The sequence below is a fragment of the Juglans regia genome, chromosome 10 (assembly GCF_001411555.2).
Source record: "Juglans regia cultivar Chandler chromosome 10, Walnut 2.0, whole genome shotgun sequence".
Lineage (NCBI taxonomy): Eukaryota > Viridiplantae > Streptophyta > Magnoliopsida > Fagales > Juglandaceae > Juglans > Juglans regia.
The window spans coordinates 4,849,070-4,863,790 of NC_049910.1; the positions used below are offsets into that span (position 1 = coordinate 4,849,070).

The window sequence follows — 14,721 nt, forward strand, 5'->3', positions numbered from 1 at the left end:
CATCCCATTGTCACTCTCTCTTCCTAAACTTTTAACTCGGTACACATGCCAACGGTGGGTGCGATTGAACTTATCTTTGGAGCTCCATAGATATGGATTGATTGTTGTCTTGTTATGAAAGAAAAATGCAAAGAGTCTGCTTTGAAATGTAGTATCATTATTGGCGGCACCACCACAAATTAAAAATTCAGAAACTTCCCGTGTTAGCATATAATAATATGCCACAATCAAGACTTAAGAAAATACTGAAAGAACTCATTTGATCGAGACAAATCAACCCATACACTAGTAGCCATTGCTGTCATACAACAACATCAGGCGATAACAGAATGATACACTGTTGAGGGTTGATTTCTAAATGTACCACAGGTCTAAAATGCGTGTTTCACTTTTCCGACACAAATCCCGATTTAAATATTTCATGTTGATTTGGTGAGGAAGAAAGCAAACGCAGCAGGTAAGTTTGTTAATAGACCTGAATCAACAATGAACGAAACTAACATCTCAATAAGAAAAATCTCATTAAATTTTGGTCTAGCTTCCAAAATTGGGGGGAAAAATGGAACCACGAGCTCATGTTTCACCACCACATCAGCCTATCTGAAAGATCTTTTAAACAGTTGATCGAAAAAGAATTCTATCTGATCATCAAGCCCTGCACTGCCTGTGAATTATCTTCAACGACCCTGTTAGCTTGAATGGTGCTGATAACATTTGCAATATTAGCCTGGAAATAGAAACAAGTAATGAAATTAATTGTCATATGCATTTATAAAAGATAGTTATTGAACCTATCATTTTCCCACAAACAAGTAAGTCCGCATAAAGGACAGAATGACCAGCTAGTCAACATGAAAACCAAGTGTCTCACACGATTCACTCCAGCAGAGCAAACACAAGACCTTCAAAATTGTTTCCTCTTAATGACAAATTATAAAATTTCTCCAAGGTAAATATGATTTTTCTTTATTAAATAGACATCAAATTGACATTTACTAGAGAACAGCAAACCAGCAGACACAAACTACTTTCCCTTGTACAGCAATTAACAGGAAACATATCTATTTGAAAGAAAGCAGGGGGAGATATTTTTACCCGCCATGTTCCAAGCTTTGTTTGAAGTGTTTCCCACTGATGCTGCCCAAACACACGATCAGTATAACGGCTGCACATCAGACTCACTCAGTAAGAAACAAGAGGTTGACAAGCATTAGTAGCTGACTGTCAACAATAATCACAGCCAACTAGCCAGAGTACAGAAATCAGATCTTGCTACAATCAAAGCCAAATCAATCACACACACAGACACAGCTGAGAACACACCTCACAAGCACAACTTGATTCATCTGGTCCATTTTACAGTCAATTAACTTAACAGTGATTGCCTTAACCACCCACAATTCCACCTCATCATCATTAATCTGCAATGCATGCGAACATGGTTAACCAGGACGCAAAAGCAAAACCAGAAAGAGTAAAAGTCAGAGAAATTTACTCTGAGTGTATCTCTGATAACAGAATAAGGAATCTGGCCAGATTCATCAGAGGCGAGATCCACCAGTGACATTAACCGCATCTTCATGATACAATCTTCATGGACAAGACCTAAACCATTGCAAGGAGCATTTTCCAGGCCAGATTTTAAGTTCTGTGAAGTTTAATAAAGCTAAGATCATCAAATTTACAGAGTACTGATAATTTACCACAGCTTTTGAGCAAAGTAGAATTTGCAGCATGAAAATCCAAGTAGGCATCCAGCCTCTGAGTCAGAAAGATTTTGAGAAGCTGATATACCAATGCATTTTTAGCATCCTTCTCCAACAGCCCTACAGCAGGCATATCTAGCAAGTCACACTGCAACGTTGAAAATAGAGAGTCAATTCCATGAGCTATCAAAATTTTTGATAGAAAATATGAAAGAAATGTATATGCTGATGCATTTAGAGGGGAAAAAACTACTGTGATGACCAAGAAACATACAAACAGTGACTCTACCAAGACCGAATTTTGGTTAGATTCACCCACAAAAAAGGCATATCATAAAAATCTTGTTTTCTCCATCGAGAAGTTATAAAAAACAATAAATGATACAGACGAACTCCATTCCAGAACTTGAAAAATCAAAATCCAAGATCTAGGAAAAACCTAGGTACCAGAAGGCCAATATTTCTTAATTTGGTTCCATTTTCAAAAAGTGTCGGTAACACTTAAAAAAACATCCAAGCCCAAACAAGTAAGGAGTTTATGTTAAGCTGGACCTTGGACTTAAGGTTATTAACGTGTTTTTTTTTTATATATGTCTGGGAACCTCTCCAAGGAAGGGCCCTTCGGCCCCACCCCTGTAGAGTAAACCCCAGTCTCATGCACCGCACCCTCGGAAGTTTTCCTACATGAAACTAGTTAAATTGCTGGCTTTTCACCAGGGGGTGTGGCCCCAAAAGATTGTTTGCACCCATGAGGTGTTGAACCTTGGACCTTGAAGGGAGGGATACACCAAGACCAAGGCCTTCACCACTTGGGCCAATCCTTTGGGGTTTCGAATTTTTTTTTTTTTTAAAGGCTATTAACGTTTGAAATGTACTTGAGGCTAGTTTGGCCTTTTGTAACACGACTAACTCACGTAATGTTTTCATATTGGCACATCAAGGAAGTTACTTAAAAAAAAAACAGCTGGCTATTTTTTGGGCATGACTGCATTCTCACCAGGCTTTTAATAAACAGTTACTTTCTTAAAAAACGTGGAGGGAGAGGGGGGCAGGGGGGCAGAAGGTTAGGAGTGGGCTGGTGGCACTCCCTACCCACAGCCCTAGGAAGGTTTTATACCTGACTAGCTAGAACAGTTATGTACCACCCACTACAGTATAAGCCAGTAAACCCAAGCATTGTGTGAAGAAAATGAACACATTTACTACAAACTGCAAAAGTGTTATAAACATTATTTGTTTGAGAGGTCACGACACAAAAACACTATACTGTTTTTTTCAATTATACAATAATAAATGTTTCACATTGGTCAAATTGACAACAAAATCAGCAGACCATCTACTTCTCCACTGCAAAGTAGTCAAGGCTTTATGGGACGACATTTTCACTAGGCTTGGTCTTGCATGGGTGATGCCCAGGAGGGTCTTGGATTTATTGTCATGTTGGAGAGGGATTAGGGGCAACTGTCACATTGCAGCTGTTTGGAAGATGGTACCTCTATGTTTAATGCGGTGCACATGGAATGAAAGAAATGGCCGATGTTTTGAAAATAGGGAACGCTCTCCGGATAGTTTTAGGGCCTTTTTCTATCACACTTTGTTGCTTTGGGCTTCTTCTATTGTATTGAATGGGAGGAATTCTAATGACTTTTACGCTACTTTCCGAAGTGCGTAGTTTGTAATTAGGTTTTTTCTTGTACACTTCCCGTGTACTTGGGCATTGCCTTTTTACGTGGATTAATATAACTTCTTACTTATCAAAAAAAAAAATTGACAACAAAACCAAACAAAATTTTCCCTTTTCCTTGAAATCTGACAGAAATAGAAAGGGCCAAGCAGCATGGTAAAGTTGAAAGAACTATATTAAATTACTTGTCTACCAGGAAGAAAGTCTTTTCATACCGGTAAGTAAACTTATAAACCATGCAATTCTGAATTGGAAAATTTAGCACTAATGGAAGAGATTTCATGGAGGCAAAAATCGAGGGTGTTGTGGCTGAAGGAAGGGGATAGGTGTACCAAATTTTTTCATCAAATGGCGAACTCTCATAGAAGATATAACGCAATTGAGTTTCTTCATGATGGGGACAGGTTGATTAAGGATCAAGAAGATGTTAAGGCCCACATTTTCCATTATTATGAGCAGTTGTTTTCAGAGAATTTTTCTTGGAGACCAAAACTGGACAGCCTTGTTTTTAACTCAATAGAGCAGGTTGATGTTGTGTGGTTGGAAAGAGAGTTTGAAGAAGAAGTGCTAGATGTGGTAAAGGGTATGGACAAGGATAAGGCTCCGGGACCGGATGGATTCTCTTTGGCATTTTTTCAAGATTTTTGGGATGTTGTTAGAGATGATATTTTTTTTTTTTTGATAAGTAAAATAAGTATATATTCATCCAAAAAGTGTCAATTACAAAGAAAAGTTCTGCTGCTCCCATCCTAACTAGGTGGGAACATTAGAAACTAGAAACTCATGAAACTCCATGCCATTAAAGTCCACAGCATGAGCCCAAGTACAAAGGGTCCTAAAAAATAACATTTTTAGCTCTGCTATTGATCTCTCTTTGTCTTCAAAAATCCTCTCATTGCGCTCCTGCCATAAGCACCACAAAATACAGTTTGGGATCATCTTCCAAACCGCTTTAATCTGTCTCATTCCTCGAATTGAAGTCCAACAGGCCAAAGCATCCATCACAGTTTCTGGCATCACCCATGCTAGATCTATTCTGTTAAACACCGCATCCCAAATAGTCCTGGCTACCTCACAATGTAAAAGTAAATGATCCACCGATTCACCCCCTCTTTTACACATACAACACCAGTCTGCTATGATTATGTTTCGTCTTCTCAGATTATCCGTAGTAAGAATCTTCCCCAAAGCCGCTGTCCACACAAAGAAAGAAGCTTTGAGAGGAGCCTTATTGCACCAGAGCTTTCTCCAAGGAAATTGACTGTCAGGCACTTGTGTGAGTACCTTGTAAAAGGAGCTAACAGTGAAGACTCCTTTCCTTGTTGGACACCACCACAAATCATCTGTATGTTGGGTATTTGGGCGACAAGAGTATAAAAGGCTATAAAAGTCTATAAAACTCCCCATCTCCCAATCCTGTGCTGCCCTGAAGAAATTGATATTCCAAAGGATGTTTCTACCTACAACTTCCATTACCTCCGCCACCATGGCATCTTTAGCATTTGCAATCTCAAAAAGTGTAGGAAAACTGTCTTGTAGAGTACAATTGGTACACCAAACATCCTTCCAAAATCTGATCTTTGAACCTGTACCCAATTGCAATCTTGTATGTTGATGAAAAACCACCCATCCTCTTCTAATGTGTTTCCATAATCCCATTCCAGCGGCCCCTCGCACCTCTCTAGTACACCAACCCCCCTCGAGACCACCGTATTTGTTCTCAATCACAATCTTCCATAAGGCATCCGGTTCCTTGTTATACCGCCACAACCATTTGCCAAGTAGTGCCCGATTAAACATCCTCAGATTTCTAATACCCAATCCTCCATTGGAGATTGGACGACATACAATTTCCCACTTGACTAAATGGAATTTGAACTCTTCACCTAGGCCCCCCCACAAAAAATCTCTTTGTATCTTCTCAAGACGTCCCGCTACGCTGGCCGGTATAGGGAATAAAGATAAGAAATAAGTGGGTAGATTGGAAAGCGTACTTTTAATAAGCGTGATCCTGCCCCCTTTTGACAAATACATTCTCTTCCAACCTGCTAATCTTCTCTCTACTTTTTCAATCACAGTATCCCAAATAGAAAGCGCCCTCGAGGCTATACCCAGAGGTAATCCCAAATAGTTCATAGGGAGAGACCCTATCTTACAACCCATTATACCAGCCATTACCCTTAAATTTTGAACTTCTCCAATAGGCACCAACTCAGATTTATCATAATTCACTTTTAAACCAGACACTGCTTCAAAACAAAGCAACAATGCCCTCACAGCCCTCAACTGTTCTGTCTCGGCATCACACATAATAAGCGTATCATCTGCAAACAGTAAATGTGAGATGGTGGTGGTACCCCTACTCGGCGATCCAATCTGAAAACCACTCATATTACCATTAGTCACTAAGGCTGAGATCATCCTGCTTAGTGCCTCCATAACAATAACAAAGAGTAATGGAGATAATGGATCCCCTTGTCTCAAGCCACGCGAACTCGGGAAGAAACCCTCTGGACTGCCGTTGATTAACACTGAGAATCTTGCCGTAGAGATACACCATCTGATCCATGACCTCCATTTGTCTCCAAATCCGCACCTACCCAGTAGATATAGAAGGAAATCCCAATTCACATGATCATATGTCTTCTCCATATCTAACTTGCACATAAGCCCTGGGCTACCAGTCTTCACACGACTGTCCAGACATTCATTAGCAATTAGAGCCGCATCAAGTATTTGTCTACCCTTTACAAAGGCATTTTGGGGCTTAGTGACAATCTGTCCCAAGACCCCACTCAGACGATTAGCAAGTACTTTAGCAATGATCTTGTACGTACCATTCACTAGACTGATAGGCCGAAAATCGGAGATCTCAGAAGCCCCTACCTTTTTAGGGATTAAAGTAAGGAAAGTGGTGTTGAGGCTTTTCTCAAATTTGCCAATCGAGAAAAGCTCCTGAAACACCTTCATAAGATCTCCCTTTATCACCTCCCAACATTCTTGGTAAAAACCCATGGAGAAACCATCAGGACCGGGTGCCTTATCTTTAGCCATTTTCTTTATTACATCATAGACCTCTACCTCTTCGAATGCCCTTTCCATCCTTTCAACTTCCTCCAATTCTATATTACCAAAAACCAATCCATTCAAAGTCGGCCTCCACCCCACCTGTTCAGTTAGAAGCACCTCAAAGAAATTTACCACATGGTCTTTTATTGCTTCTTCTTCTCTACACTCGACCCCTTCAATTTTCAGCATCTCAATGTTATTATTTCTTCTATGAGAATTTGCAATTTTATGGAAGAACTTTGTGTTCCGATCCCCTTCCTTTAACCAAAGGGCTCTCGATTTCTGGCGCCACGACATCTCTTCTTGTAGAATTATCCTCTCAAGATCTACAGCCAAACTAGATTTATGAATTTGTTCCTCCTCAGTAAGTGGTCTCCCTTCTTGAAGTCTTTCTAACTCCTGTATTTCCTCCCACTTTGTATTTTTATTGTCTTCTACATTGCCAAAAGTATGTTGGTTCCACACCTTTAGGTCTCTTTTTAACTCTTTCAATTTGCCTGCAAAAATGTAGCTAGGTGTACCTTCAAGATGATACGAACTCCACCATTGTTTGACCCTATCCACGAAACCTTCAGACTTCAACCACATATTCTCAAACTTAAAATACCTTTTACCGCTACGAATGCCTCCACAATCAAGCAAAATTGACCAATGATCTGATGCTAGGCGTGCCAAACGAGTTTGCCAGATATCAGGAAAATGACTTTCAAACTCAGGTGAAATTAAGAAACGGTCCAATCGGGACCAAGACTGATTATTTGACCAAGTTGCTCCACCCCCAACAAGTGGAAGGTCAATCAAATTCAAGTCAAAAATACACTCCGAGAACTCCAAACTTGCTGGTCTCAATCTTCTACTTCCAGAACATTCACTTTGAAAACGAACCACATTGAAATCCCCTCCAATGCACCAAGGGAGCTCCCACCAACTATACACCCCTACAAGCTCATCCCACAACATGCTTCTGTCTGAATCTAGATTAGGACCATATACCCCCGCAAATGCCCACGAAAAACCATCTGAAACACATTTGAATGCACACGCTATCAAAAAACTCCCTATATATTCCTCCACTTTCTCCACCACTCTCTTGTCCCACATCACCACCATTCCTCCCGATGCCCCTGAAGAGGCCAAATAAACCCAATCTACATATATGTTGCTCCATAAACTCCTCACAATCTTCCTGTTGATCATTTTCAGTTTTGTCTCCTGTAAGCACACAATATCCGCTTTCCACTCACGAATTAAATGTCTAATCCGAAGACGTTTCTCTACCACATTGAGGCCCCGAACATTCCAAGAAACAATCTTGGGCTTCATTGAGAAATATTCAGCCCCTTCCCTTTTGCCCTATTCCTACTCGAACCACCTTCCGAATTCATCGACCACATCAATCTTTTCAATTCTCGGCTTTTCTTCGATTCCCCCTTCTTATTTTGGCGGTGACCAGCTTCCATAGCAGTTAACAAAGCTATAAACTGCTCCTCAAACCCATCACAATCTATCCCTACCACATTTCGAATTTCCTTTGCTTTGTGTATCACCCAATCTGAAACTTGGTCTGGAAAATAATAGTTCAGTGGGATTGGATTCCCCACTCTGTTATCCTGAAAGCTACCCCCTACCGAAAGCTCCTCAGAACCGCAAGCCTCAGGGATGAATAGTTCATCCTCCACGGAGTGCATAAAATCATCCGAATCATTCTCCTCCTCATCCACCTCAAGCTCCTCCAAATGTCTCACTGAGAGGTCCACCTGAGTCGAGAAACCCCCGCCTCCCTTCGTCGGCGGTATCTGTCCCACGTGAGGTGGAGAAAGTCGATCCTCGAAACCCACCATCGCCTGTTGCGCGAAGAGCACCGGCGTCGCTTCATCGGCGACAACTGCCACCGTCGGCACTGTCTGTGTAACCGTCGGCTGACCCAGCGCCGTCGGTTGACTATCCGGCACAAACCCGAGGCTGCTCAGCTCGGGTGAGAGCCTGCTAGGGCTCGTGGACGAAACGGGTTTCTCAGACCCGAATCTGCTAGGGCTCGAGGGCGGCTCTGACCCGAGTCCTGCATTCCTGGGCTGGGCCGGCCCAGGCCCAAGTACCTGCTGACCAGAAAGCCTAGAAGGCCCTGCCCCATCAGCCCGAGTGATTACAGGCGGGCTGCTAAGATTGGATTTGGGCCGCGTCGGCCCACTCTTTTTTCTCCACACAGCCCAGCCCTTACCTTTTTTTGTTTTCAACTGGGCCTTGTTCATAGGATAGCCCGGCCCATGAACCTTCTCCTTCCCTTTTAAAACCACCGTCTCCTCCATTGCGTTAATAGACCCGGCAAAATTCACTATAGTAGCCATATCTCTCTGCAGTGAATGCATCAGTCCCCGCAAATCCGCCAAGTCCTTTCTGACTTCCCACGTCTCCTGACACAACGTATGGCACGACATACACTTTGGATGCAGCGTTCCTTCCCTCTGCCATGGCCTTTGTCCTTTACCCGTAGCTCTCGCACCTTCTTCACGCAGGTTCCCACTGCCATCGCGCCAGTTCGCACCACCCTGCCGCTCACGCATGTTCGCACCACCCTGCCGCTGGTTGATATTCACGGACAACGCCTCCTTATACGACCAATCTTTATGTCTCAAAGCCCCACTACCGAGGTTCCGTCCCCCTCCTCCATGCACGCCAACCCTTATCGAGCCATCCGCACCTTTCTCTTTCAGCTTCTCCCTCATCTTCCTCCATCCCCCTCCGTTATCACCCTCAGGAATGCAAATGACATTTCTCCTCCCTCCCTGATTGTACTCGGATAATTCAAGAAATCTCCCTCGCCTGTTAACACAACGTTGTGCTATAAGACTAGAGAAACCATTCCGAGTTGCCAAATAAACCTCCTTCTTCCCCTTGCTTAAGCACTCCTCCAGTACCTTCACAAGCCACCGATTTGAAGAGTAACCCAACTCCACCGAGTACTCTGTTTTCCAACTTCTCTCTGTTACTCGCACAGCACCCTCTCTAAGTTTTAACACGATGAAATATTTGGACTCAATCACCACTTCATCATACTGCCCCATCATAAACTTAAAACTTACATGAACACCAACACAACAGTTGAAGGATGATTCGCATACAACAAGCGAGAGAGAGAGAGAGAGAGAGAGAGAGAGAGAGAGAGAGAGAGAGAGAACTTTTTTCAAGGAGACCTTTCTCGGCCTTTTGCCAAGTTTCACTCGTATATGAAGTTCGTGAAGAGCTTGAATGCGACTTTCATTGCTCTTATTCCGAAAAAGGCAGGGGCTGTGGAGATATGAGATTTTAGGCCTATTAGTTTGGTAAATGACATTTATAAAATCATCTCTAAGGTGCTGGCTAATCGTTTGAGTAGGGTGATGGAGAGGATAATTTCACCATCTCAAAATGCTTTTGTGAAAGGTAGGCAGATTTTAGATTCTGTTTTAATTGCTAATGAATGTTTGGAAAGTAGATTGAAGTTGGAAAAAGCTGGTATTCTTATTAAATTGGATATGGAAAAGGCCTACGACCATGTAAGTTGGGATTTTCTTGATTATCTAATGAGGAGATATGGCTTTGGTGTTAAATGGCGATTGTGGATAAAGCATTGTGTATTGACTTCAAAATTTTCTATATTGGTGAATGGAGAACCGGCTGGTTTCTTCCGTAGTTCTCGCGGCTTGAGGCAAGGCGATCCCATGTCCCCTTTTCTTTTTGTTATGATCATGGATGCCATGAGTAGAATGATTGAAAAGGCTGTGGAGGGTAATTTTCTGTCCAGTTTTGTGGTGGGTAATGAGATAAGGAATAGTTTAAAGATTTCTCATTTGTTATTTGCTGATGATACCTTGCTTTTTAGTGAGCCTGATTCGGATAATATACATGCTTTAAGAGCACTTTTGCTGTGTTTTGAAGCTGCTTCGGGGTTAAGAGTTAATTTATCGAACTCTGAAATTGTTCCTGTGGGTGATGTTCAGAATTTATCAGATTTGGCAAACTTACTGGGGTGCAAAATCTCTTCATTGCCTTTGAGGTATCTTGGACTTCCTTTGGGGGCTTCTTTTAAAGCTGTAAACATATGGGATGGGGTGATTGAAAATATTGAAAGGAGGTTAGCTGGATGGAGGAGGATTTTCTTGTCTAAGAGGGGAAGACTAACTCTTATAAAAAGTACTTTGTCTAACCTGCCCACCTATTTCCTTTCTCTTTTTCCTCTTCCGGCAAGGGTTGAAAGGAGAATTGGGAGTTTATTTCGAAACTTCTTATGGGGAGGCATAGGTGAGGCAAAGAAGTATCATTTGGTTAGTTGGAAGAAGGTTTGTCAACCGTTGGATCACGGTGGTTTGGGGATTAAAGATTTAAGGGTTTTTAATAGGGCTTTACTTGGGAAATGGCTTTGGAGATATCAATTGGAGACTAAAGCTCTATGGAAAAATGTGATAGATGTGAAATATGGAAGTTTGTGGGGAGGTAGGTGTTCTAAAGCATCTAGTGGAGCTTACGGGGTTAGTTTGTGGAAATTTATTAGAAAAGGTTGGGATTTCTTCTCCAATAATTTCAGATTGAAGATGGGAGATGGAAAGAGGATACTCTTGGTAAATACTGGGCTAGGCCTATTCTTTGAGTAATATATCTTTTTATTTATCAAAAAAAAAAAGAGGATACTCTTTTGGCATGATCTGTGGTATGGGGATACTGCTCTTAAGCTGGAATTTCCTGCCCATTTTAGAATTGCAAGGGATCAAAATGCAGCTGTTTGTGATTTGTATTGCAGTAGTAACAATAAGGTTGAATGGAATGTTATTTTTAAAAGGGATGTTAATGACTGGGAAGTGGATGAAGTTAAGGCTCTACTGGTTAAACTTTACAGCTCAAAACTGGTGCAAGATAGAGAGGATTGCATGGTGTGGATTCCTGCTGGAAATGCTAAGTTTTCAGTTTCATCTTATTACAGAATTTTGTCAAGCCATAGTAGTTGTGTATTCCCTTGGAAAGGTATTTGGAAAGTGAAAGTTTCTTCTAAGGTTGCTTTTTTCTATTGGGTGGCTACTTTGGGCAAAGTATTGACTACTGATAATCTTAGAAGGAGGTTTGTTTATTGCTGATTGATGTGTTTTGTGCAAAAGGGATGGAGAGTCTGAAAATCACCTTTTCCTTCACTGCGAAGTGACAAGATTCTTGTGGAACAAGGTTGTGAGTTGGACAGGATTACATTGGGTAATGCCCAGGGAAGTGGTGGATTTATTGGTAGGGTAGAAGGGTGTGAAGGGCTGTAAGAAGGCGGCTAGCATTTGGAAAATGATTCCTCGTCTTATGTGGTGCATTTGGCTCGAAAGAAATGGGAGATGCTTCGAAGATAGAGAACGTTCTTTGGGAGATCTTAGGGTTTTTTTCTTGAGTACTTTGAGTTCCTGTGCTAAAGCTTTTGTAATGGTGGATGATTTTCTGCATCTGTTTTAGCTTTATGGTGTTAGTTTTCTTTTTGTTTCTGGAAGTTGCAAGTATTTCCTTTGTATACATCATGTGTACATGGGCTTATGCCTATTTCTTTGAATAAAATTATTACCTATAAAAAAAAAAAAAAAAAACCATGCAATTCTATGTTCATGAAGATATAAATGTACAATACAAAGAGTACATGAAAACAGTAACCAGCACATTTAATCTCATGATAAAGCGAGTTCATTTAGAGTGTAAGATACCTGAAACATGTCAGGTGCCCTCACAAACTCCACAATTGCACGCACGGCTTCCTCCTTGGCCTCACTCATTGTATTTGCATCTTCGCCAGAAAAAGTTGCCAAGTATTTTGTCAGGAATTTGAAAGAGTCCTTTGCCGAGCTGGAATTATGAGAAACACAAAAGTTAATCAAGAAAAAAGATTGGTGATGATACAGTTAGAAAGTAAGAACCATTTTTTTAAAAATGGATTGTGGTAAATTTGAAAGGCAAGGCTCATTCCCATCCGACATATATAAAGAAACTAGTCTCACTTTTGTGCGAGAGAAACCCTTCCCCTATACCTTTTATTTTCTTTCAAAACATTAGAGATGGTAAGAAAGAGCTCTCGCTGATCTGATATGCCGATATTCCACTCTTTGAGGAAGCCATCCATCTTTTTGAATGAAGGAACAATGTGTTCAGCGACTTTCCCATTGAATGCCAAATTTAGGGCCTTCATGTAGACATGGAACTGGCTGTATGGGTTCTCCAGTAGGTTGTATAAATTGAACAAGCTAGAGAGAGAAAGGAACAACTATAAGAGAGTGCCTTCCAAAACCTTACAAGCCAATTATAGTAATAATGTGTCATTACATTTTTAACCGCAATGCAGGTTTATCATTTGGTTGTTGAGAAATTTTCCCAGATATAAGTTTTGCCATCTCAAGCTCTTCATCTGAACTTTCAGACTTGGTAACGAGATTACAGATAACAGTGAAGATGCACTCGAGATCTGAGGAAGCAATCAAAAGAAAGTAATTCTTGTTAATATGAATGATAATGTAATATTGTCGGTAGCTTAAGACTCACTAAATGTTAGATAATGGATTTGAATAAGATCACACTGTCCAACAGATAATTCACAACATTCAATGTAAATCATCTTATCTGTGCTACAAGGCTTGCCTCAAAATCATGACAGGCTTGTTCAAAATAATTCATCCAAGAAACTACAAAGAGACACGCCATCCCAAAGTAAAGAGATCAGAAGCTGGGATCAGAAGCTGGTGCATTTTTTTTTTTTTTTTATAAATAATCAGAAGCTGGTGCAAAATAAGCTCCAGAAAATCAAGTTATATACAGCAAACTCATCAGCACATATTACTCTCTAAATCAGCTATGGTGCTTCACACTATTTTTTGGAAACAAAACACTTCCAAAACATCATTTGCAATAATATATATTATTAAAAAGAGAACACTTGTACCTTTCTCAGACACCTTTGAGGATATCAAGTCAGCAGAAGTGAGCATCAGTGAAGCCAACTCCAGCCATTTGTTCATTACCATGCGTTCTTGGGCTTCCAAGCAAAGTCCGGTAACTTGCCGCGCAGAAACCTGACCAATTACCGAGACAGGCCATCTTTTTATAGGTAAATGAAAATTTTATTGATAGAAAACGTGTCATTTCAAGACTAATTTTCCCAACATGCAACAATCTTAACACATAAACAGATTAAAACGCAGGCGTGCCACAAATCCATACGAGCCTAGTGAAATTATAAGAGAACCGTCTTTCTATATCACAATTGCCTTTTATCTTCCACATCCTTTCGGTGACCAAATGTATGATTATCGAATTAAAGAGTATAGGAAAAAAAACAACTTCCACAACCCCAAAGCGAAGTAAGATGTACACAAATTTCTTCAATCTAAATGAATAAATTCTTCTATCATTGAAATCGCCTAAAACCGAGGAACACCGACAAATATAAATCACATGATGCATAATCTTTGGGATACACACATATAGATTCGTATGCACGTGGATATGTATGCTATAAGTATGGGAAAGAAAGAAGATAGGTCGATACCTCAGGGCCGGCGTCGGCCCACGCGAGCTCGGAAGTGAATCGGACAACGGCGAGCGCAGGATCTTCCTCGGAAGTCGGAACCACAGTCGTCATTGTTCACTCAATCTGCAGCGGCAAAGAGTTAAAAACCCTAGACTGTGCAGCAGAGCAGAGAGGGGAGAAAGAGAAACCCCGATGACAGTGGGCGTGGGCTTTTTGTCTTGTGTTTTTAGTATTTTTGTATGCCGTAGTACCGTTTTTTGTATGTGGTCGTGTTATGATCGATGAAGGCGCAACGTAACCACATCAACGGTGTTCGATACGTGTTATTTATGTATTGATATCAAAATTTACAAAACTTATAAAAACTAAGGCTTCGTTTGGTTCCAAAACTACTCTCAACTCATCTCAACTCATCATTACAACTTTTTCAAATTCCAATACAAAATATAATAAACAATTCAATTTTTTTAAATTTCAAAATAATAATAATATTAAAAAATAATATTCTAACAATATTTTATCATCTCAACTCAACTCAACTCAACTCACTTCAACATCCAAACACAACCTAAATATAAAATAAAACATAAGAAAATAGTTATCATCTTTTATCATCTTCCTCTCAATATTTCTTGACGTGACATTAAATAATAGACTCAAAATATAATAAATTGTCTCCAATAATTTAATATCGCATTATAAAATAATAAAAAGATGATAATAAAAAAAATTATAAATAACATTAC

The 14,721-nt window shown here is 40.5% G+C and overlaps 1 protein-coding gene across 1 annotated transcript; it reads right to left on the bottom strand.

Moving 5' to 3' along the window:
• Nucleotides 1–234: 234 nt before the first annotated feature.
• LOC109001728 (eukaryotic translation initiation factor 3 subunit M-like) lies at nucleotides 235–14,225 on the bottom strand. Its single transcript, XM_035694583.1, has 10 exons — nucleotides 13,994–14,225; nucleotides 13,388–13,517; nucleotides 12,775–12,913; nucleotides 12,483–12,695; nucleotides 12,162–12,300; nucleotides 1,704–1,854; nucleotides 1,496–1,605; nucleotides 1,324–1,421; nucleotides 1,096–1,165; nucleotides 235–727 (listed from the first exon to the last, which is right to left on the bottom strand). Exons 1-10 carry the CDS (start codon nucleotides 14,084–14,086, stop codon nucleotides 638–640), a joined length of 1,233 nt encoding a protein of 410 aa, XP_035550476.1. The 5' UTR covers nucleotides 14,087–14,225; the 3' UTR covers nucleotides 235–637.
• Between the last annotated feature and the right edge of the window lie 496 nt (nucleotides 14,226–14,721).

Bases quoted from the DNA above. Each gene is read 5' to 3' on its own strand.
- LOC109001728 (XM_035694583.1), bottom strand. From the start codon at position 14,086: ATGACGACTGTGGTTCCGACTTCCGAGGAAGATCCTGCGCTCGCCGTT. The intron at 12,914-13,387 runs GTACAAGTGTTC...TTGCTTCCTCAG, and splicing joins CTCAAAGGTGTCTGAGAAAG to ATCTCGAGTGCATCTTCACT. The intron at 12,696-12,774 runs GTAATGACACAT...TTCTCTCTCTAG, and splicing joins CCTGCATTGCGGTTAAAAAT to CTTGTTCAATTTATACAACC.